Source organism: Zea mays, chromosome 1 (genome assembly GCF_902167145.1).
Source record: "Zea mays cultivar B73 chromosome 1, Zm-B73-REFERENCE-NAM-5.0, whole genome shotgun sequence".
Lineage (NCBI taxonomy): Eukaryota > Viridiplantae > Streptophyta > Magnoliopsida > Poales > Poaceae > Zea > Zea mays.
This window is the reverse complement of record NC_050096.1, coordinates 296,334,670-296,359,052: the sequence shown is the minus strand read 5'-3', so window position 1 is coordinate 296,359,052 and position 24,383 is coordinate 296,334,670. Positions and strand designations below refer to the sequence as shown.

The following is a 24,383-nucleotide window of genomic DNA, read 5'->3' as shown; positions in this document are numbered from 1 at the left end:
AGTTTTTGGAACCCATATGCAAGTTTTGTCTCCCTTGCATTTGGATCCCAATTTCCTAGCCACTACTTTTGCATTCTTACATGAAAGAACAAAAGAAGTGTTGTAAGCATGGAAAACGGTAGTAGATTCATTACATACTTTCCTAGGCACATGATGCACAACATGATTTCTCCTAGGCCTACTTCTACTGTGAACAAAAGTAGAACTAGAGGCAAACATAGCATGTGAATCAAAAGCATCATGATTATAACTCCTATTATAATTGGAATGACTAGCAATTTTCCTATTATAAATGAAAGCATGATTCCTTTGAGTACTACTAGCCATAGGGGCCTTCCCTTTCTCCTTGTTGGGAATGGGAGCCCTTTGGCTTGTTAAGTTCTTGGCTTCCTTTCGAAAACCAAGCCCATCCTTGATTGAGGGGTGTCTACCAACGGTGTAGGCATCCCTAGCAAATTTTAACTTATCAAAATCAATTTTGCAAGTCTTAAGTTGAGCATTAATACTTGCCACCTCATCATTTAGTTTAGCAATAGAAATAAGGTGTTCATCACAAGAATTAACATCAAAGTCCTTGCATCTATTGCAAATAACAACATGTTCTACACAGGATCTAGATTTATTAACTTCTTCTAGCTTAGCATTTAGTTCATCATTTAAACTCTTTAAACTAGAGACCGATTCATGGCAAACAAACAATTCAGAGGATAACATTTCATTTCTCTTAATTTCAAAGGCAAGGGATTTTTGCACACTAACAAATTTGTCATGTTCCTCATATAAAATATCCTCTTGTTTTTCTGATAATCTATCCTTTTCATTTAGAGCATCAATTAATTCATTAATTTTCTCTATTTTAGCTCTATATAAACCCTTAAATAAATCAGTATAATCTACTTCATCATCAGATGACTCTTCATCACTAGAAGTAGTGTACTTAGAGGTATCTCGAACATGTACCTTCTTTTCCTTGGCCATAAGACATATATGGCGTTTGTTGGGGAAGATAGAAGACTTGTTGAAGGTCGAGGCAGCGAGTCCTTCGTCGTCGGAGTCGGAAGAAGAGCAGTCCGAGTCCCATTTCTTTCCAAGGTGCGCGTCGCCCTTTGCCTTCCTGTAGCTCTTCTTTTTCTCCTTCTTCCCGCTCTTTTCTTGTCCCTGGTCACTATCATTATCGGGACAATTTGCAATAAAGTGAACAGTCTTACCACATTTGAAGCAGGAGCGCTTCCCCCTTGTTTTACTCTTGGAGGGGTATTCTTTGCGTCCTTTGAGTGCGGTCTTGAAGCGCTTGATGATTAGCGCCATTTCATTCTCGTTAAGCCTGGCAGCCTCTACTTGTGCTACCTTGCTTGGTAGCGCCTCCTTGCTGCTTGTTGCCTTGAGCGCAACGGGCTGCGGCTCGTAGACGGGTAGTGGACCGTTCAAGGCATCATCCACATATCGTGCCTCCTTTACCATCATGCGCCCGCTCACGAATTTTCCGAGTATCTCCTCGGGCGTCATCTTTGTGTACCTGAGATTTTCACGGATAAGATTCACAAGATGGGGGTCAATAACTATAAAGGACCTGAGCATGAGTCGGACGACGTCGTGGTCCGTCCATCTTGTGCTTCCATAGCTTCTAATCTTGTTGACCAGGGTCTTGAGCCTGTTGTAGATTTGTGTTGGCTCTTCTCCCCTGATCATGGCGAATTTTCCAACTCGCCTTCCACCAACTCCATTTTGGTGATCATTGTAGCATCGTTTCCCTCGTGTGAGATCTTGACGGTGTCCCAAATTTGCTTGGCGTTGTCCAAGCCACTTACTTTATTGTATTCATCCCTGCAAAGTGAAGCTAACAAGATAGTGGTAGCTTGGGCATTCTTATGAATTTGTTCATTAATGAATATGGGGTTATCAGTGCTATCAAAATGCATCCCATTTTCCACTATTTCCCAGATACTAGGATGGAGAGAAAATAAATGACTACGCATTTTATGACTCCAGAAAGAATAATCTTCTCCATCAAAGTGGGGGGTTTCCCAAGTGGAATTGATAGCAAATGAGCATTAGAATTGTACGAAATACAGGAATAATCAAATGAATAGTTTTGATTAACCGTTTTCTTCTTTGACGAGGAGTCGTCGTTGTCGTTGTGTGGTGAAGAAGACGAGGCATCGCTGTCGTAGTAGATGATCTTCTTGATTCGCCTCTTCTTCTTCCCGTCTCTTTTCTTTTGACTCGCGCCTGAGTCAGTAGGCTTGTCTTCTCTTGGCTCGTTGAAGACGGACTCCTTTTCCTTGTCGTTGACCACCATCCCCTTTCTCTTAGGATCCATCTCTTCGGGCGGTTAGTCCCTTAGATGAAGAGTACGGCTCTGATACCAATTGAGAGCACCTAGAGGGGGGGTGAATAGGTGATCCTGTAAAAATCAAACACTAATAGCCACAAAACTTAGTTATGAGTGTTAGTACGACTAAGTAGCTTGAAGCGAGTTCTTGTGAACACAAACAATCACAGAGAGATCAACACAAGACACATGATTTTTATCCCATGGTTCGGCCAAGTAACACTTGCCTACTTCCATATTGTGGCGTCCCAATGGACGAGGGTTGCACTCAACCCCTTTCAAGTGATCCGATGATCAACTTGAATACCACAATATTTTCCTTAGACTTTCTCCCGTTTGTGAGGAATCTCCACAACTTGGAGCCTCTCGCCCTTACAATGATGATCACAAAAGAAACACAGAAGTAAGGGAGGGGACAACAACACACACAAGACTCAAATCCACAGCACAACCACGCACACAAGTCGCAACTCGAGCTCAAAGTACAACACACGGAGTTCGCAACTCAAATGGAGCTCAAATCGCTAACACAGATAATCAAATGCATGGGAGCAGAGTCTGGATGCTTTAGAATACTCGAAGAATGCTCAGATGACTCCTCCATGCATCTAGGGTTCCCTTTTATAGCCCCAAGGCAGCTAGGAGCCATTGAAGATCAACATGGAAGGCTATCATTGCCTTCTGTCGAGTGGCGCACCGGACAGTCTGGTGCGCCACCGGACAGGTCCTGTAAACGGTCCGGTGCACGATCTCCTTCCAAAAATGGTGTATCCGACCATTGCTCCCCTGGGTTGATTGGCGCACCGGACAGTCCGGTGCACCAGCCGACCGTTGGAGCAGTCCACGTGTTGCGCGAAGATTGCGCGGCCGACCGTTGGCGCAGGCGACCGTTGGCTCACCGGACAGTCCGGTGAATTATAGCCACGTCGCACCTTTGCTTTTCCCGAGGGCGACGAGTTCGTCGCGGATGACTCACCGGACAGTCCGGTGCACCACCGGACGGTCCGGTGAATTATAGTCGTACGCCGCCGTCGAGTCCCGAGAGCGGCCTTTTCACGCGGACCAGCATGGCGCACCAAACATTGTCCGGTGCACCACCGGACAGTCCGGTGTGCTGGAGTTGGCTGCACAGAGCCATGTCTTTTTCCAATTATTTTCTCCCTGTTTCTAGCACTTAGACAAAATATGTTAGTACTCAAAACAATGTACTAAGTCTAGAAACGTACCTTCTCTTTAATTTGCACCTTTTGCTTGTTTAACACATAAAGAGTTCAAGACATTTGTGTTGGACACTTAATCACCAAAACACTTATAGAAATGGTCCAAGGGCACATTTCCCTTTCAGCGCTCCGCTATAATTCATCAGACTGTCCGGTGTGCACCAGACATGTCCAGTGAGCCAGCAGAGCAACGACTAACTGGCGCAACGGTCGTTTGCAAAAAGCAAACAATAACATGAACAGTGCGCGGCAGATCAGAGCAGCAAAGTCAGAAGTCACCGGACATGTCCAGTGTGGCACCGGACTGTCCGGTGCAACTACAAGACAAGGGTTCGAACGGTCAACTCGCTCCAAACCCCAACGGACGTGCTAACGTGGCACGCACCGGACAGTGAACAGTGGTTGTCCGGTGCGCCACCGGACTGTCCGATGTGCCCATCGCCAACAAACTCAGCCAACGGTTAGGAAGTGGTTGGAGGCTATAAATACCCACAACCACCTCATTCTTGTCCATCCAAGTTTTCTGAAGTTCCTATTCAATACAAGAGCAAAGCCAACCACTCAAAGCATTCAATCCTCTACAAGTCTCAAAATCAACTCAACCACTTAGTGACTTGAGAGAGAGAGTTTTTGTGTTCATTTGTGCTCTTGTTGCTTGGATTGCCTTTCTTCTTCCCCACTCTTATTCTCTAAGTGCTTTGTAAAGCTAGCAAGAGACACCTAAGTGTGTGGTGGTCCTTGCAGGGTCTTAGTGACCTGATTGATTAAGAAGAAGGCTCACTCGGTCTAAGTGACTGTTTGAGAGAGGGAAAGGGTTGGAATAGACCCGGCCTTTGTGGCCTCCTCAACGGGGACTAGGTTCTTTGGAACCGAACCTTGGTAAAACAAATCACCGTGTTCACTTGTGTTGATTTCCATTTGATTTGTTTTCCGTCTTTCCTCTCTCTAACGTTTCCTTGCTAATATTGTTTTGAGTTTGCTCCCAAAGTCATACACATCCATTTGAGAAACTCATAGCAAGAAGAACATTCTTCCGCACTCGGATTTAATTCTAACGCTAACCCCGACCTTAGTGCAAGTTTAAGTTTATAAATTTCAGGTTTCGCCTATTCACCCCCCTCTAGGCGACTTTCATAAACTAGATTGGACGGAAGGTTCATGTTGATCTTGTATTCTTATATCTAGTATTTATGAGTACTATATAGCTTCATGTTGATCTGGTATACTTTATCTGGTATCACAACTTTACTTGTGTCTTAGATCTGGTATTTATGCACTAGGATTCTTGTGTATTTTGTTACTTTGTTCTAAACTGTTCTTTGTAAATTGTTCTCATACTTTGTTCTCATATTCTGTTACTTTGTTTCCTCTGTTCTCATACCAATAATGAACTTTTATACTTTGTCTCCTCTATTCTTTATAAACTGTTCTCATATTATGTTACTTTGTTCTAAACTGTTCTTTATAAACTGCAAGGCTTTTCTAAACCGTTCTTGTGTATTTTGTTACTTTGTTATGTTACTTTGTTCTAAATTGATATACTATTTTGTTCTGGTTTGTTGCAACTTGTTGTTCTCATACTTGTTTAATTCTCTGAGCTGTGTACTATTGTTGCAACGTGTTGTTCTCATACTTGTTTAAGTCTCTGAGCTGTCGATCAATAGTATGTGATGCTTATGCCTCTAGGTGGCATGTCTCTTGTATGACACAGTCGTGGCTCATGTAACAATTTGTTTTCATATATTTGCAACTAGCACATCAATGATATTTTCTGAGCTATAGATCAATGTTCTGTGATGCTAGTATGCCTCTGAGATATAGATAAATGTTCTATGAATTACATTTTAGCAACTAGCACAACACATGTGAGCCAACTTCTAATTTCCTTTTCTATTTTATTACTCTAGCAATGGATCCTGCTATTGCACACCGTCGGCTAATTGCAAAGGCAGTGGTCCTTGTAGCAATTATGTCAGCCTGGTTGGCTGCATGGTTAAGGCACTGATTGCATGCTAGGAGGTCTATCACTTATGGCCCAATGCACCAAAGAGGCCAATAGAGGCAAAACAACTTGAGATTTATTTATGAATCCACTGATGTTGATTGTGTTGACTTACTCGGGATGAGAAGAGCCCCTTTTATGTATGTCTGGGTTTGTTCTCTGTCGTTTTGTTGACTTGATAGGAAATGGGTTTAAAACTAACAAGGGTTTTAAGGAAATCCACCTTAACTCTGTTGCTAAAAATGTCTTTGAGTTTTGTGGCCAAGAAGTAATAGGCCAACAAGTGTAAAATCACCTTCGTAAGTGGAGGTCTAGGTGGGTCAAGATTTGCAAACTGAAGGACATTAGTGGCGCTCTTTGGGATGAGGATAACTTTGTCATAAGCTTAGAAGAGGATCATTATGCTCCTTACATCGAGGCTAGGACCAACACCTTCCATTTTTCTAACATGTTATTGGCACTCTTCCACTTCAAATTCTCTTGTTCTAACTTGAGTTTCTAACTCAATAGGATCACCCAAAAGATGTTGATTACCTCAATAGGCCCATAGAGAACTATATACCTATGCAAATCATATTTGGAAGTGGGGTTGCCATATGTAGGTTTGCAATGGGTTCAAATGAGCCTTTGGGCAAGCCAACTGAAGTTGTTGACATCCTAGATGATGGCATTGAAGTGACCTCAGAGTTTGTTGATTGTTCCAATCTAACTGGCAAGGGGAAGACTGTTGACAAGGGTACCCCTAGTAACTCCAATGATAGCAAGCCTAACTTAGGGAATAGGAAGTGGTTCATGACAGATGAGGATGTTGCTATGTTCAATGGGATAAAAGAGGTCGTTTCAGATGTTGATGCTGCTGTCCACGAAAGCATCCATGCTGAAGCAGCACCTGGAATCTATAATGCTGTAATCAACGGTCCTGGGTTCTCTAGGGAGTCTCTCACGTATGCCCTGAACCACATGATGGAGCACAAGGCCACCTCCCTGGTGTTCATGGACATGACTCTTGATGATCGTGACCTATGGCTCAAGACTTTCCTAGCCAAACACTACCACAACTGATCTGAATAGATTTGGTACGCTTGCTCTATTCCATCTATCCTAGATGCTACTTAAGAACAATGATGTTTCCCTGAGTTCTATGTATTTCCCTGTTTAAGAACAGATATGTTACACTTGATCCGATGTGTCTGTCCTTTATACTGTTTAAGAACAGATTTGGTACACTTGCTATATTCCATCTATCCTATATGCTACTTAAGAACATAGATGGTACACTTGTTGTATCCTATATGCTACTTAAGAACAATGATGTTTCCGTGAGTTCTATGAATTTCCTTGTTTAAAAATAGATATGCTATTATGCTACACTTGATATGATGTGTGTGTCCTTTATGCCAATGATGATAACAAAAGTGAATATTAAGCCTACTCAGTTAGCCAACCACTAATTTGCTGTTTACAAGTATTTGCTGCACTTGATCTGGTTTTTGGTGTTTGAGAACTGAGAATAGATTTTTTGGTTGTACACTTGATCTGTTTTGTTTACAAGTACTAGTCGGTTACCCGTGCGTCGCGACGGCTCACAACAATACCCACGTAAATTATCCACAAAAAGATCTCAAGTTTTTTTATTGATTGTCTCTGCTCTTCGCATAATATTTTTTATGAACGCACGGGTACCATAGGCAGCAAATCAGAGACCTCCATCCCTCGCCTCCCCCACTTCCAAGGTTTCTTAGAGCAGGAGGGGAAGGGAAGAGGTGGACATACCTGTTCGTAGCCGGAGAAGGACACAACGAAGACCTGGACATCTAGAGGCGACATAGGTAGTATACCGTTAGATATATAGGGAGAGAGCACACAGGCGGAGAAAGAAGCCCAGCCGGAGCAGCTCCAAATCGAGAGGCACCCGCACCAGGCGTCAATCCGAGAAGGGCGAGAGAATGCGAGTGTCTTCCCAGCCCTGTACCCGGCGAAGCGACACAACACCACCACCAACTCTGTAGCATATGCCGACTGCTGCCACACTACGAGCCTTGGTTGTCCAATATCTCAGACCTTGACTCCTCATCGCCAAGATAACCTAAGCGTGACAGGCGTCACCATGTCCTCTTCGACGACACGCACGAAGAAAGGCCAGGAGCATGACCGACTCGCGCCGTACCCGTGTCGACGAGCGTAGATCGGCTCGCGGTTGCGACCGTGGGCGGGGGCAACAGGTTGGGGAGGAAGAACAGGGCGAAAGCCGGGAAGACGAACGAGACGTCTGACGACGGCGAAAACGATGATGCGCGCATGATATGAAACGTCCTCGTGGACGTGTGTTGGGGCGAAGGCGAAGACGCCACCCTTCGCTCGAGGCCTTCGCCGTAGTCGTTAGTCCAACGGAGACAAGACAACGGGCAGGGACACCCTTCGCCCCATACGACATCGGACGAAGACCTGCGGCGAGGTCATCCCACCGTGTGGCCTCGTCCAGCACGGAGGCCCACGGGTGATCCGGCCCATTGTAACGGGCCCTGCGTGGCCGCTGCGTGTTACGGGCCTAAGTTGTAAAGGCATCCCTGTAATTACAGTCTGTAACCCTGCTTTATGGGAATATTCTAGGGATAACCTAGGTGTCTGGGGGCACATGCGTCCTTAACACCGGACGCTGGGCACTCAGATACCTATAAATACCCCCGCACAGTGCCCGTGAGAGGCTAGATGAACAGAGCTATTGCCATCTTGCGCGAGAACCCTGTTTACGTCACTTCACCTCCCGTTGGATCCCCTTGCAACAGAGAGCAAGTTCCAACATTTGGCGCCCACCGTTCGTGCGACGAAAAAACCACCCACGATGGCACCCAAGAAAGTTAACTCGAAGGCTGACGAGGCTGCGAAGGCAGCACTGCTGGCCGCAAAAAAAGGCAAGGCCCTCGCCCTCACCCACTCCACTCACCACGAGGCCACCGAAGACGATGTTCTCCGCACCTGCGAAGGCGATGCTCTCCGCACATGCGGCCCTGAAGGACAATCGCACCCCCCCAAGGCTTCGCCCCACCAGAGGGCGCGGACCTCACCGAGGACGGCGAGGTCCTCGGCGTCTCGGCGGAAGAACAGCTACAGCTGCGCGCCCTACGCCTCAAGAACCGCAATCTCCAGAGGCAGAAAGAGATACTGGAGGCCAAGCGCCAGCGCGTGTCCGCACTAGCCAAGGTGCGGCAAATGATACGCGACGAAGAGCAGAAGGCCCAGGACCTTGAGCGGGAGATCGCGCTGATGCAGCGCGAAGGCCACCTCGGCCTGCAGCATGGGACACCCCTGCAACAGCGCGCACAACTGGAAGACACGTGCGAAGGCCACCTCGGCCTGCAGCATGGGCCACCCCTGCAACAGCGCGCTCAACCGGAAGACCCGCGTTTCCCCCAGCGCGACCACACCTTCCCGCACGCCGCGCCATTCCAAGGGGTCAACTACCTCGACGAGCGAAGTCCCCTGGCGCCACATCTGCAAGTGATGCCGTGGCCCGCCAACTTCCGGGCAGGGACCTATCCCAAGTACAACGACAGCACTGACCCGGCACAATACATAATGAGTTATCAGGTCGCCGTTGCATCTTCCGGAGGGGACGACACCACAATGGCCAAGTCTTTCATCATCGCCCTCGAAGGCCCAGCTCTCACCTGGTTCACCAGGTTGCCTCCGCTGTCCATTGATTCCTGGAGAAGCCTCCGAGACAAGTTCCTGCTCAACTTCCAAGGGTACCGCCCAGACACCGACGCCTTGGCCGAACTCTCGCTCTGCAAGCAGCTGGAAAAGGAGACTCTGCGGGAGTATTACCGCAAATTTCTAACACTCAAGTCATAGCTGACCTCAGTCGACGACCAGATCGCCATCCACTACGCCATCAGTGGCCTTCGCGCCGGCGTCCTCTATAGCCACTGCATCAGAGATCCGCCCAAGAACCTCCAGGAATTATATCAGCTGTTTGAAAAATACGCCAAATCCGAAGAGCTCCACCAGCGCAAGGTTGAGTCTCAAAGGAAGCCCAAAGATGCTCCACAGACCAGCCGAACGTGGACGAGGACTCTGCAGCAAGACTCCGGTCGAGACGGCCGCAATCAACAGCAAGTGCACAACATCGCCAACCAGCACCCCGCTGCTGAAGCCCCTCGCCGCCAGGAATATCCCCCCCAGGGCCGCGGAAATGGAACTCGCGGTAGGGGTCGGGGGCGTGCGCAGCCGCCGCGCCGATTCTACTGCCTCTTCCATGGCGAAGACTGCGCCCACCAAACTAAAGACTGCTCAGAAACGAAGGCCACCAAAGACAGGATGGCATGAGCGCAGCCAGCCGACAACCCCAGAGTTGTCGCGCACACTTACCAGCAACCCCCTCCACCATATATCCACGCCCCCGCCCCGCATCCAACGCACCACGTTTACCAACACCATCAGGAAGTACAAATCGTACCTCCCCCACCCCCACCACCACACCAGCAACATCAAAACATCCCCCACGCCCCAAAGCAGGAAGACTTCGCCGATCAGCCGTATCGCGGAGTCATTCACATGATCACTGGGGGGTCCAGCACCGACTTCGACACAAAGCGGCAGAAGCGGGACCACTACCGCATCATCAACCACGTCGCCATCACTGGCCCAGTCGTGCAGACAAAGTGGTCCCACATACCGCTAACCTTCGACGCACGAGACGTTGACCTGCGCAGCGCCCCCCACAGCGACGCCATGGTTATCAATTGCAGCGTGGCAGGCTGGGACTTGCACAAAGTCCTAGTCGACAATGGAAGTCAGGCGGACATCATCTTCCTCCACGCCTTCGACCGCATGGGCATAAGCCACAGCCTGCTCAAGCCTTCGGACAACCCGTTGTATGGCTTCGGCGGCAAGGGCACCTTTCCCGTCGGCAAAATCGAGCTGCCTCTCTCCTTCGGTGTAGCACCCAATGCCCGAAGTGAGCAAGTGACCTTCGATATTGTGGATATGGTATATCCGTACAACGCCATCATGGGTCGGGGCTCCATCAATAAGTTTGAAGCAGCCATTCACGGACTGTACCTATGCATGAAGATACCAGGTCCGTTAGGCGTTATTACGGTCTACGGCAATCAACAGACTGCGCGCAACATAGAGCGGGACTTCGTCCCCGGACAAAGAAACGTGCACTACCTCACGGCCCAGCGCGAGGTCCCTGCGCCCGCCAGCCCAACCCACAAAGAGCACGACAAGGCACAGCTGCAGAGCAACGACGGGACCAAGACTGTCCCCCTCGACCAGGCCACGCCCAAGCAGACAGTCACTATCAGCGAAGACCTCACTTCGCATGAAGAGGAGAAGCTCCTCTGCTGCCTGTCCAAGAACAAAGATGTCTTCGCCTGGTCAGCCCTCGACCTGGTCGGGGTCAGCCGATCCATAATTGAGCACAGCCTGGGAATCGACCCTTCGGTGAGACCGAAAAAACAGCGGCTTCGCAAAATGTCCGACGAGAAGACAGAGGCCGCCAAGGCAGAGGTGCACCGCCTCCTGGAAGCCAAATTCATCGAGCCGGTGGCTTACCCCACATGGCTCTCCAACGTTGTGATGGTGCAGAAAAAGAGCGGGAAGTGGCGAATGTGCATCGACTTCACCAGTCTCAATAAGGCCTGCCCAAAGGACAACTTCCTGTTGCCGCGGATCGACAAAATAGTCGATAGCGCGGCCGGATGCGAGGTCATGTCACTCCTCGACTGCTTCTCTGGTTACCACCAGATATACATGAAGGAGGAAGACAAGGCTAGCACCAGCTTTATAACACCCTTCGGCACATATTGCTTCATCAGAATGCCGGAGGGACTCAAGAACGCCGGGTCCACCTTCTCCAGGCTTACCAAAACAGTGCTCGAAGGGCAAGTTGGCAGAAATATATTCACATATGTGGACGACATCGTCGTCGCCAGCAAGAGCAAGGAGGACCATCTCGCTGACCTCGCCGAGACATTCGCGAACATGCGAGACGCACGACTCCGCCTAAACCCGGAAAAGTGCGTCTTCGGCGTTCGCCAAGGCAAAATATTGGGCTACCTGGTATCACACCGCGGCATCGAGGCCAACCCAACCAAAATTCAAGCCATCATAAACATGACGCCTCCGCAGTCCGCCAGAGACGTCCAGCGCTTGACGGGCAGATTGGCCGCCCTCAACAGATTCATCTCCAGATCCGCTGAGCGAAGTCTACCTTTCCTCAAAACTCTCTGTGGCGCAAAAGACTTCGCTTGGGGACCAGAGCAGGCAGCGGCCTTCGCCTCATTAAAACAGTACCTGTCGGAGTTGGCAGTCCTTACAAGCCCCGACTCTTCGCTACCTCTGTTGCTCTATGATGAGGCTTCGCCGCATGCGGTCAGCGCGGCACTGGTGCAGGAGCAGACAGTTGAGGGCATGATCAGGCAGTGCCCTATTTATTACGTCTCCGAAGTATTGACACCATCCAAATGTAATATGACAGAACTGGAGAAGATTGCCTACGCAGTCGTTATGTCTTCGCGCAAATTGTGCCACTACTTTGAAGCATTCAAGGTCCGGGTCACCTCAGACAGGGGACTCGGCGAATTGTTCAGAAACCCGGAAGCATCGGTGAGGATTGCCAAGTGGGCGACCGAACTCTCCGGCTACCACATCAATTTCGAGCCCAGGACAGCCATCAAGTCACAAGTCCTGGCAGACTTCATCGTCGACTGGACTGGGCCAATAACACAGCCGGACCCGTCCGCCGAGAAGGTTTGGACGATCCACTGCGACGACGCATGGTGCCATGCGGGGGCAGGCGCCGCTGCAGTCATCACCTCACCAACCGGAGTCAAGCACAGATATGCAGCACGCCTCAGCTTCGCTTTGGAATCTGACAGATGCACAAATAACATAGCAGAATACGAAGCAGTCATCCTCGGCCTCCGCAAGCTGAGGGCCCTTGGGGTCACCACCTGCATCATCAAAACAGACTCCAAGGTAGTTGCCGGCCAAGTCGAGAAAGACTATGCAACAAAGGACCCCGCACTTATGCAATACCTCGCGGCCATCCGAAGTCTCGAGAGACAATTCAAGGGGTTCACCTTGCAGCATGTGGACCGGGCCAAGAACGAAGAGGCCGACGCATTGGCCAAGGCTGCCGCTAGAGGCGAGTCCCTGCCCTCCGACGTGTTCTTCCACGTCATCGGCACGCCAGCCGTCCGGAGCCCCGAAGGGCTCCAAATAACCAATGACAGCGAGGGCCACCGCATAGTCAACCTTATCATGACCGAAGACTGGCGGGCACCAATAACCCTGTTCCTACAGGGGTACTATCAACCAACCGACATCAGCGAGGCCAAGCGCCTCCAACATCAAAGCCGGGACTTCGCACTGATTGAGGGCCAACTATACAAGAAGGGGGTCAGTCAGCCAATGCTTAAATGCGTCACCGAAACCGAAGGTGTCCAGATCCTACACGAAGTCCACAGCGGTACCTGCGGCTCTCACGCAGGGCCAAGGGCCCTAGCTGCTAAGGTGATCCGCCAAGGTTTTTACTGGCCGGCAATGATCTGCGCCGCAAATCGGGTCACAAGTTCCTGCGAAGCCTGCCAGAAGTTTTCTCCTCGATCAGGCAGCCCCTCACAATTTACAAAGTTGATCGCCCACACATGGCCTCTCCAGCGCTGGGGCCTGGACATCGTCGGGCCCCTGCCCACGGCTCAGGGGAACCTTAAGTTCGCCTTCATCGCTGTCGAATACTTCACCAAATGGATCGAGGCAAGGGCTGTTTCCACAATAACATCAAAGACTGCCCAAAAATTCTTTTGGCAAAACATTGTTTGCCGCTTCGGAGTACCGTCCGAACTAACAGTTGATAACGGCAAGCAGTTTGACAGCCAAGACTTCAAGGATTTTTGCTTCTCCATCGGCACCAAGCTTGCCTTCGCCTCAGTCTACCACCCGCAGTCCAACGGAGTTGTGGAGCGAGCCAATGGAAAAATCTTCACAGCTGTCAAAAAGATGCTCCTCGACGAAAAAAGGGCAGGTGGACCGATTTATTACCCGAGGCGGTCTGGGCGCTAAACACGACTGAGTGCAGGGTGACCGGGTTCACTCCTTTCCGCCTTCTATATGGATCGGAGGCCATGACCCCACAAGAAATAAAACATGGGTCCCCGCGAACAGTTCCGTCAGCCGTCCCCGACGTGGACGAGCCCACTTCGAAGGATCTCATCGACGGAGACCGAGTCTTTGCCTTACAGGCTCTAAACAAATACCAAGCCCAGACAAAAGCATGGCGCGACCACGCAGTCATCCCGAGGGAATTCAGCGAAGGGGACCTCGTTCTCGTCCGAACAGCTCGGACAGAGTCCAGGGGCAAGCTGGAACCCAAGTGGGAGGGCCCCTTCATTGTCAAGACGAAAGCTTCCCCCAGCGCTTACAGGCTCGCAACGCCAAACGGCGAAGACCTGGAGCACTCCTGGAACATAGACAATCTCCGCAAATTTTTTGTTTGACTCGTCAGGGCCGATTCACCCTTGTAATTCGCAAAAACAAATTTATTCTGGCCCGCACTCTTTTCCTCCCGGGGGGTGAGGTTTTTAACGAGGCGGAGCCATGTAATATACAAGTGAAAAATCCCCCGCAAAAACGTGCGTCGAAAAAAGACCGCGACGACGGTCTTCGACATTCGACCAATACAAAGTCACCGCGAGGCTCAGCGCTAGCCACCCTCGCGTGCGACAACTCCGTGCAGAAGTCGCCTAAGGGTGCAGCCGGACTAGCACAACAAGTGCAAAAAAACGAAGTCTACCGCGAAGACTATCCGCGCAGAAGTCGCCTAAGGGTGCAGCCGGACTAGCACAACAAGTGCGAAAAATCGAAGTCTACCGCGAAGACTATCCGCGCAGAAGTCGCCTAAGGGTGCAGCCGGACTAGCACAACAAGTGCGAAAAATCGAAGTCTACCGCGAAGACTATCCGCGCAGAAGTCGCCTAAGGGTGCAGCCGGACTAGCACAACAAGTGCGAAAAATCGAAGTCCTCCGCGAAGACTATCCGCGCAGAAGTCGCCTAAGGGTGCAGCCGGACTAGCACAACAAGTGCGAAAAATCGAAGTCTACCGCGGAGACTATCCGTGCAGAAGTCGCCTACGGGTGCAGCCAGTCTAGCACAACAAGTGCGAAAAATCGAAGTCCTCCGCAAAGACTATCCGTGCACCAGTTGCCCAAGGGCGCAGCCGGATGAAGCATAACAAAAGCGAAAACGACTACACCAAACTGCCCGCGCAAACACCGACTACACGCGCACCAGTCCAGCATTACAAATACACCTGACCAAGTATGTAACACCTTCGCGAGCATAGCCGAATGCGCGAGGGCACACAACTTCATCATACAAGACATTACACATGTACAAGCGAGGGCATCACACTCTACATCGGCTCAACCTTCGGAATAATTCACATCTCCCTATAGTTAAACAACATTATCCTAAGCTCCTCACCCGCAAAAAGAGTTCGCAATTCCCCCTCACCTGCACTCACGGTGGCCGACAAGGACAACAGTTCCTGCCGGCCAGCCCTACTCACACGGAGCCGACCGCCGTCCGCTCCACTCACTCTACGCTTCGCAACCGCCCTTCGCCGCTTACGCCCAGTACTCGGACCAGGCACATCTTCTGCATCCGCAGCGTGCGGTGAAGCCTCCGCCGCTGCCACATCCAAGGCCGCAAAGTAGTCCAAGTCCTCACCCGACGACTCATCAGTCCACTCAACCGAGCTCCCAGAGTCACCAAAATCAGAAAACTTAGATGCAGACCCATCCGATTTATTACCATCATCCACGGTCGAAGCCGCCAAAAAATTAGTAGTGGCGGTTGCGTGCGCAGGCCCAAAATCTTGAACCTGCGCAACAACCAAGATTCAGCAACATATCCAAAATTCCCTAACTACCCACACCCACTACGCCACCTGCGAAGACCCAGCCGTCGCGGGAGCCTCCGCTGTCGACTCCGCCACCATCACAGGATCCTCAGCCCTCGGCGCAGCAGTTGGCGGCGGGCCTTCGCCGGTCGCAGCGGCTGCGGGGGCATCAGGAACGCCTTTGGCAGTCTCCGGGGGCGGGCCTCTGCCGGCCGCAGCGGCTGCGGGGGCATCAGGGGCGCCTCCGGCGGTCTCCGGGAGCGGCTCCAGGACAGCCTCCGCCGGGTTCGACTCCGGGTCAGGCAGCGCGCTGTTCAAAGCCCCAAAGTCATCCACCCTCTCACCACGCGCCGCTTGAGACACAACACATAAATTCAGCAAACCCATACATAGCCCACATCCAACAAACACCAAACAAAAGCCAAACATTACCTGACCCCTCACCGTCTCGGCCCGTTCCCTGACCACCTCTCGACCGTGGGGGCCCCACATCCGGTCGTAGAGGGCTCCGACGGATTCCTTCACTATAGAGTCCTCAACCTTGTAGATATCACGCTCGAAATCCTCATCAGCTTGGTCGAAGACTTCATAGTGCCGGCACCCTTCGCGAGAGAGCGCGTTCATCGCCCCCTCGCAGGTGACCAGGGAAGCATAAGACATAAACCCCTCCACGATAGTGGGGAGCGCCTGCAACTCCTCCTGTACCCACTCCAGGCAGCGAAGTCCGGGCTCTCGGTCCGGCACTTCGAACTCAGCGGTCCGCGCGCCCAGCTCATGTATGAATCCATAAGCTGTTTGCGAGTCCGCTCAGCCTCCGTGCTCGTCGCGGCCTCGGCCCTCTCCACACGGCTCTGCAGAGCGCGGAGCCGCTCCTCCAACTGCTCGGCGCGCTCCCTGGCAAGACCGCCCTCCACCCGCGCCAAATTGGCCTCCGCCTGCGCAGCCTGCGCCTTGGCGAGGGCCTCATTGGCCTCCTTGCTCTCCTCCGCCAGTTGGCGCCGGAGGTCAGTCTTCTCCCCCTCCAGCGCGGCCACCTTGTCCGCCAGCTTGCGGCACTTACTGTCGGCGGCCGACTTCTCTCGGACGGAGTCAGCATGTTGCGTCCGAAGTCTCTCGACTTCGGCAGACACAACTGCCGTCAGGGCCCCCGACGCCGCGCGGCCTGCGAAGTCAGCCGCCTACAAGACACACATAAGACCACAGCCCCGGCGCAGCCGGTTAAAAAAAACAAAGTCTAGCTCAACGTACCTGACTTAGCGCCTCCTTCATCTCCTCCAACCGGTGGGACACAGCACCCGCCTCGTCCCTCACAGCAGTGAGTGCCGGCATCTCGCCGCCAGCACTAAGGGCACCGCCCTTCGCCTTTGGCACTACGGCAGCCGTCGTGGTCGCCGCGGCAGGCGGAACAATGACAAGTTGGCCTTCGTCCGACCCTGCGACGCATCAACAAATTACAACAAAAAAAAGGGGAAGGAAATCGAGCCAACGGCTTACCAACAAGATAGTCTTCCACATTAATGTCGGTGGCGAAGTCAGCGACGCGCTTGCCCGGCGGCGGCAAACCTCGGCCCGCCTTCGTGGCCTCCGGCACCCTGCTGGACGCCGGTGCAGCCTTTCCAGACTTGGAACCACCGGCGGCAGCCGCAGCCTCCGGCGCCCTGCTGGATGCAGGGACGGCCGACTTCGCCGCCAGCGGCGGCTGGCCTCCGCCGGGGGCAGCAGCCTTCGCAGCCCCCCGCTGCCTCTTCGGCCTGGCTTCATGAAGCCTGACGACCGCCTGGCGCTTCTGTGCAGCTCCCTGGTGATCCTTGTCCATCACTGCCGACACAACAGCAGCAATATTCCGCCCGTAAGGAAACACTTTCCATTCACAAACCATGCGAGATGTAAAAAAGTCTTCGCCGGCCGCGCGGGGGATAGGAACATTCCTAGGCCACCAACCCCCGGTAACCCTCAGCATCCGCGCCGAAGACTCCCGGAGCTCGGGCGAAGTCATCCTTCCCCCGGGGCCGCGCATGTCCTCATCAATTCTCTAGCAAAACCATCAGAAACCCTAAGTCCTCCCATAGCAGTACCTAGTTTCCTCTTCTTGGAGGACGGGGCGGCCGCCGGCGCGGGGTCGTCTCCAGACTCTACCACCGGTTTCTTCCCGCGACGATCCACATCGTCTTGGCCGGGGTAACCGCCATACGGCAGTCGATTCAATTCAAAAACCCTGTTCAAACGGTCATTCGACCCGCGGATATCCCAGCTACGCTGGCCATCTGTCCTAGACACGTACCGACCAACGATCCACACCGCCCCATCCTCCGCCTCACGCACAAAGGCGGCCGGATCGCGGCTTTGCAGATCCAGCGCAAAGACAGGACTTCGCACCAGCTTCCCACCATGGGAGGGCATCCGGCGAGGGCACACTTCGCCCAACGCCCAGCCATGCGCCAGAGGCCATACCCCGTACGCCACAAATTCCTCAACCAAATCGCGCCCACTGCTCAGGCCGGCGGCGCACCGAAGGGCCCCTTCGTCCGCATCCTCCTCCGCCACTTCAAAAGGCGGGTATGCTGAGTAAAAATGCGAGCACATCTCGGACACGGGGAGCCCCGGATGGTCTTCGACGGTACCCTCCGCGACGTAGAACCAAAACTCATGCCAATTGCCCCACTTGTTGCGGGCGCAAGGAACCAACTCAACTACCTCCATCGTGGTCTTGCCAGTCTTCGGCGTAAATGTACAGGACCCAAACTGGGCAACTTCATCTCCAATCATCCTCTTCTGCCAGTGCAGGCAATAGTACTTCGCGAAGAACTGATGGTTGTCCGCCGTACGAAGTCGTCGCCCAGACATACTTCGACAGAGCCACCACGGCATTCGGAGTCAACTGATGGATCTGAACGTTAAATCTGCACAGGACTTCTCCAACAAATCGGTGCGCAGGCAGACGGAGACCGGCGGTGAAGAACGCCTCGAACACAACCAACTCGCCTTCCGGCTCGAGGACTTCCTCCGTCCCCGGGACACGAGCGACTCCGCCGCCAAAGTAACCCAGCCGCTGCATATCTTGCACGCGGACCGACGACATCCGTGACACACCAAAATCCACCGTATCGCCGGCGCGCAACTCCTCCACCGCCAAAGTACTCAGCGTTTCCTCAGACGACGCGTCGGCCGGCGGCGTAGCGTCAGCGGAAGAAGAAGAGGTCGGCATCGCTACGTACCGGCGGCGGTGGCGGGCGGTCTGCTTCACTCGAGCCAGATCTCCGGCGAACAAGAGCAAGGAGGGCAGATGAGCAGCCAGACGGTGGAAAAGGCGGCTAGGGTTTTCACGGAGCGCGGAAAGGGAAGTTCAAAACGCGCTGCCCCCCGCCCCCTTTTATACACGGGGCGCGGCGCTTCGGGAAACCCGCAGTCCAATAGTACGGTGTCAATCAACGGTCATGTCAAAAACCCCCGCGGAACCACTTCGAGCGAGGGCAGCGTCTCCGCCATCTAGCGACGTCTTCGGCACCAGATGACTTAGTCGAACTGGTCCCTCGGAGGGCAAATGTTGGGGCAAAGGCGAAGACGCCACCCTTCGCTCGAGGCCTTCGCCGTAGTCGTTGGTCCAACGGAGACAAGACAACGGGCAGGGACACCCTTCGCCCCATACGACATCGGACGAAGACCTGCGGCGATGTCATCCCACCGTGCGGCCTCGTCCAGCACGGAGGCCCACGGGTGATCCGGCCCATTGTAACGGGCCCTGCGTGGCCGCTGCGTGTTACGGGCCTAAGTTGTAAAGGCATCCCTGTAATTACAGTCTGTAACCCTGCTTTATGGGAATATTCTGGGGATAACCTAGGTGTCTGGGGGCACATGCGTCCTTAACACCGGACGCTGGGCACTCAGATACCTATAAATACCCCCGCACAGTGACCGTGAGAGGCTAGATGAACAGAGCTATTGCCATCTTGCGCGAGAACCCTGTTTACGTCACTTCACCTCCCGTTGGATCCCCTTGCAACAGAGAGCAAGTTCCAACAACGTGCAATAGCCACTGCGCGAGTCGGTGTCGGGACTGGTGTCGGATGAACACGGGGAGGAGGTGCATGCTCCTATGCCCTATGCCGAGAATGAGATGGCGCAGAGGTGGAGGCATGAGGGGAGAGAGAAAAGAAGTAGAATGGCGAATGAGGTGGTGGCAACTGAGGCGAGGACCATCATTATCGTGCGGAGGTATAGATGGCCAAATAGGTCGTGTCTGACGAGCCGGCCCGAGGCACGACCCATTTAATAGTGCCTAGGCCAACCTGGCACGAGCGCCGTGCGGTGCTTGGGCCATAGCCTCGGCCCGTAGTGGTCTGACCCAACACGATTATTTTTTATTTCACAAAAAATCATATATACATATGTACAATTTATATTCAATATTATAAATACATGAGCATGATGTTCTACTGGTTAGAGAGCTTCACCCATTGTCTTACACCCTTCTTCCATCAGGGTGTGAGTTCCAAACCCCACCTTCTACACCGCTTTTTAACATTTTACGCTGAGTTGATTTGGAAGAAATGTAGATATTTTTTGTAAAAAAATGACGCAGGATGACCGTTGAAACTGGTGCTTTAAGTATAGTAGAGATTTGTTGAACAGAGAGTTGTTTTGTTTACAAGTATTTTGATTGTACACTTGATCTGGTGTTTTGTAAATTGAACCGAGAACAAATTTTTTGGTGTAAATTTTTGGTTGAACAGAATGTTACAAGTATTTTTTGGTTGAACAGAATTTGTAAATTGAACTGAGAACTAATTTGTTTACAAGTATTTTTAGTGTTTGAAAACTGAGAACATAATGAGTGGCTGCAATGGATGCTGTTCTTGTGCCTCAGTATCAATATCGTAATTGTAATTTATAATTTTGTAAAGAATAAATTATTGTAATTTATAATTGTATAAATTTGGATTTATGTAATTTATGGCGTTGTAATTTATGACATTGTAATTTTAGAAATGTAGTTAAGTCGTGCAACTTAGAGCTAAATTCATACAACTTACCTAAAACAGCAAATCAAATAGGACCAATAACTAAACAAAAGAACATATTTTGATTTACATAAATGTATATAAGCTAAGCTCAGCCTGCATGTGGACTTCGACCAGGATCTGTTGATACCAAGCGAGACATAAAAAATGTCGAACTCTTTTTCAACCCTAATCCCGTGCTCTCCGGTGAAAGCGCGTTTTCTTTACCGTCGTCACGTCAGGGTCAGCCCTACTCCCCAATCACGTCGTGGTGAAATCCCGAGGCCCCATTTCTTTACTCTGCCGTGCCGTCCTGCGCAAGTGCGCGGCACCCTTTCCAGTTTCCAGTGTTCTCTCCGTTCTCTGAGCGGCTCCCTCTCCATCATTAGACCAACTCCAGCAGCACTCCGCATGCGGCTCCGTATCCGTATTTTGCGGAGTCTAGGACACTATTCATCAGTCCAGCAGGCTCCGTATCCGGCTCCGTAAAACGCACGGCGTGTACCCAGACTCCCCATTTCCACGCTTTCTCTCTCCTCTCCGCAGCTCTCTCGCGGGCGCGCGCGCCTGCTGGCGGGCCCCAGGTGTCATAGACTGCATGCGGAGTGGGATGGGGAGTGTTGCTGGAAACGAAGCCGGATACGGAGAGGAGAGAGAATGTGTCGGCCGCGCGTTTTAGGGATACGGAGTCGCACACTGCTGGAGTTGGTCTTACTCTCTCTCCACCGCAAGTGTGCACACTGCACAGTGCCACTGACCACTGCGAGCTCTCCCTCCAGTTTCACACACCCTGATCTGTTCGCATCAGTCTCCCGGTCGCAAGCGCCTCCGAAACCCTAGACTCGCCTCGCGAGTTGCTTCGCTTCTCCTGCCCCCGATGGAGCCGTCCCCGGCGGTCGCTGCGGAGCTCTGGTGCTCACCGCACCTCGCCGCGGGCGGCGGCCGCCCGTTGGAGGCGACCTCGGCCGTCACGGAGAAGAGCAGCGGCGGCCGCGGAGGAGGCGGCGCCGTCCGGAGGAGGCCGAGGGAGACCCCGGTGTCCGAGGATGACTCGTCCCGGATCGTCTCCACTTCCGGCGGTGGCGGCGGCCAGGATTTGGTAGGTCCTCTCCTGCATGGACTCGTGATCCGTGTGACATTCTGCGTGTTGGGGCTAATGGAGCTTCAGGGGCGCGGGGCGGGAATCGGGAAGTTTTCAAGGCAAAATGATAGCTTCACGGTTTAATATGGAACTGAGCATGCCGGTGTGATCTGTTTACCTGTACCGCTGACCTCAGTGTACGCTGTCCTAATTTTGGCAATATTACTCTTCTAGCTGTTTTTTTATTATCTCTGTTCAGTTTGTTAGTAATGAACTACTGAACTAGCATTGCAGCTGTAGCTAGTGGCGTAGCGACTGCAGACTGGCTGTAGCTAAGGTAAATTAGGATGCATTACAACAGTTTGATTTAGACTGCCAGGGGCCAAAACATGCTTAGAAAGCCCTGTAAAAGTACGGGAATGTCAATCCTGTATAAACCTATCTGGATTTGCTAGTATTAAAAATTTCGTCAGACCAAACTTATGAGAAGAACTGCAGTTACTTAGCGGAAAAAACGACAAGCAAATTCATTGCAGGAGTATTAGCAAAAGTACCTACTACCTAACATGGTTAAACTCTGTGCATTCACTGTCATATACTTATAATCATGATGTATATGTATAATTTACCATTCAGTTATTAGGGTTCAATAAGATGGCACAATTACTCTGCACATGAACTCTGTTCTTAATGTTGAGAGTGCCAGTTTTTGCTTGGCAACATAACATTATGGCCTTATCTAGCCTCTATGAAGCAACTGTTTAAACTGGCAATGTTGTGCGGTATGTGCTTGGCAACTCCACTTTTAGTGTAATATCTGTTGAAACTATGCATTCTGTGATACTCTAATAGATGAAAGGCTGTTAATAGATTAACAATGAAGTTCAATCAGCTCTCTACGATACTTATTACTAACCAACTTATGTTGACCCACGATGCTGTGGTAGCATGGTCCACTTCTTGGTTTCTATATAATTTTGTTGTTTTGCATCAGCATACAACCTATAAAGGTTTGCAATTAGAATGAGCTTAACCAAATGTTGGTATCTGTATTTATGCTTGCATTTAGTAGCTTGCCATGGTTGCATTTGTTTGAAATCATACTTAATCATATTGGGGGCTGAACCAATATTGGCCATATACCCTAAACCCTAAACCAATATTGGCCATATATGATCTATGTTTTTTTCCAGTGGTTGCTAACTTAGTAACTTGCTATGACAGTTGTCTCTTATGTTCATGAATCGTATTCTGTGTTGAATGTTGGCATTTTAAACAACTGTTTTAACTTTTGAGATACGGAAGTCTTGGTTACATTTTAAAATAAGAAGGACCAAATATGTATGGCATTTGTGGGGAGCTGAAGTTTTAATTGTTCTCACTCTTGTGTATCCTGTTTTTTATGAGCAGACTGATCTAGAAGCAAAGCGTTCCAAAACAAATAAGTCCAGTAATAATAAAGGCAGTCTAAGAACAGAGGTTGAAACTGACTCAAGAAGTGCTGGCAAGGCTGTTAGTAAAAACATTCCAGCAGCAGAGCCACCAAAACAAGATTATATCCATGTCAGGGCAAGGAGGGGTCAAGCAACTGATAGTCATAGTCTTGCAGAGAGGGTAAGTGGAATGTAACATTTTCTGTTGTAAAAATGCTATTGTATGAATTTCAAGTGGTCTAAAACGGTAGGAGCATCACTTCTGTAAGTTACATACAACATGAACTTGACCACTTAAAGATCTTGTTGTTTTAACAGGCACGTCGTGAGAAAATAAGTGAACGAATGAAAGTTCTCCAAGATCTTGTGCCTGGATGCAACAAGGTGCACTTTGATCTATGGGCATCCAGTGTCGTTCGTGTTTTCTCATTTTAATCATTCCTGAGCTTCGTTCCGGTATCAAAATGATTTTTTCTGCTTGCTTGGTCAGGTTATTGGCAAAGCATCAGTACTTGATGAGATAATTAATTACATCCAGTCGTTGCAATGTCAAGTTGAGGTATCCCATTTTTTGACAACTGTTGCTTCTATGGAGTTGCACCCCCCTCCGTATTCAAGCTAAAGATATATAATCTGTGCTTGCAGTTCCTGTCCATGAAACTAGAGGCAGTGAATGCCCAGGCAAACCAGGGAGTTGAAGTATTTCCAGCCAAAGATGTAAGTTAACTTTTAAAATGTCTAGTTAAGTCCAGGGTATACCTTTGTGTGGTTTTATGTGCTGCTTCCCAAACACTTGAATGATGCTTTGTGAGAACTACTGTTTTTTTTTGTTGGAAAAATAGCATTTCTGTTTGAAATAATGCATTGCGAGTTTTAAGTATAAATTTGCAGAGGAGGATGCAGCACTGAAGTGTGTTAATGAATTGCTCTGTTTTTCTTTCGTATGATTTGCCATTTCTTTTCCGAGTTCTCCACTCCCCGTGTGCCTATTCCTAAAATTCATGCTTACTTTTGTCGTCGTTTGCAGTACGGTTCTCAGACATACAACACAGCTCCTGGGCTGACATTTGATACGCAAACCAGTAGAGAATACGCCCAGGGCACGTCGACCTCGGAATGGCTTCACATGCAGATTGGCAGTGGCTATGAAAGGGTTTCATGAACGAGATGAATCCAGGCAGCCGCTAAATAAAGTGAACCATGATCAATCATGGCCGTGCTTGTAGATCATTCTTTTTCATTTTTTTTGAAACCATCATGTTCCAGACGCATTTTTTATTCATGCTTGGAGCTGTAATTCCAGCCGGAACATGTATTTTTGATGAGGCGCTCATTTGTTTCCCCATCTGAATCTCAAGACTGTTTCTGCTGTTCATGTATTCCATGGAATTTCTGTAGATCGCGTTCGTC

General features: G+C 50.7%; 1 protein-coding gene across 1 annotated transcript; it reads left to right on the top strand.

Moving 5' to 3' along the window:
- The first annotated feature begins 21,201 nt into the window (after positions 1-21,201).
- On the top strand, positions 21,202-24,341 carry LOC100284039 (uncharacterized). The gene is made up of 6 exons (NM_001156937.1): positions 21,202-21,558; positions 22,951-23,154; positions 23,292-23,357; positions 23,464-23,532; positions 23,619-23,690; positions 24,001-24,341. The coding sequence occupies exons 1-6, from the start codon at positions 21,337-21,339 to the stop codon at positions 24,133-24,135; spliced, it is 768 nt and encodes a 255-aa protein (NP_001150409.1). The 5' UTR covers positions 21,202-21,336; the 3' UTR covers positions 24,136-24,341.
- The last annotated feature ends 42 nt before the right edge of the window (positions 24,342-24,383 follow it).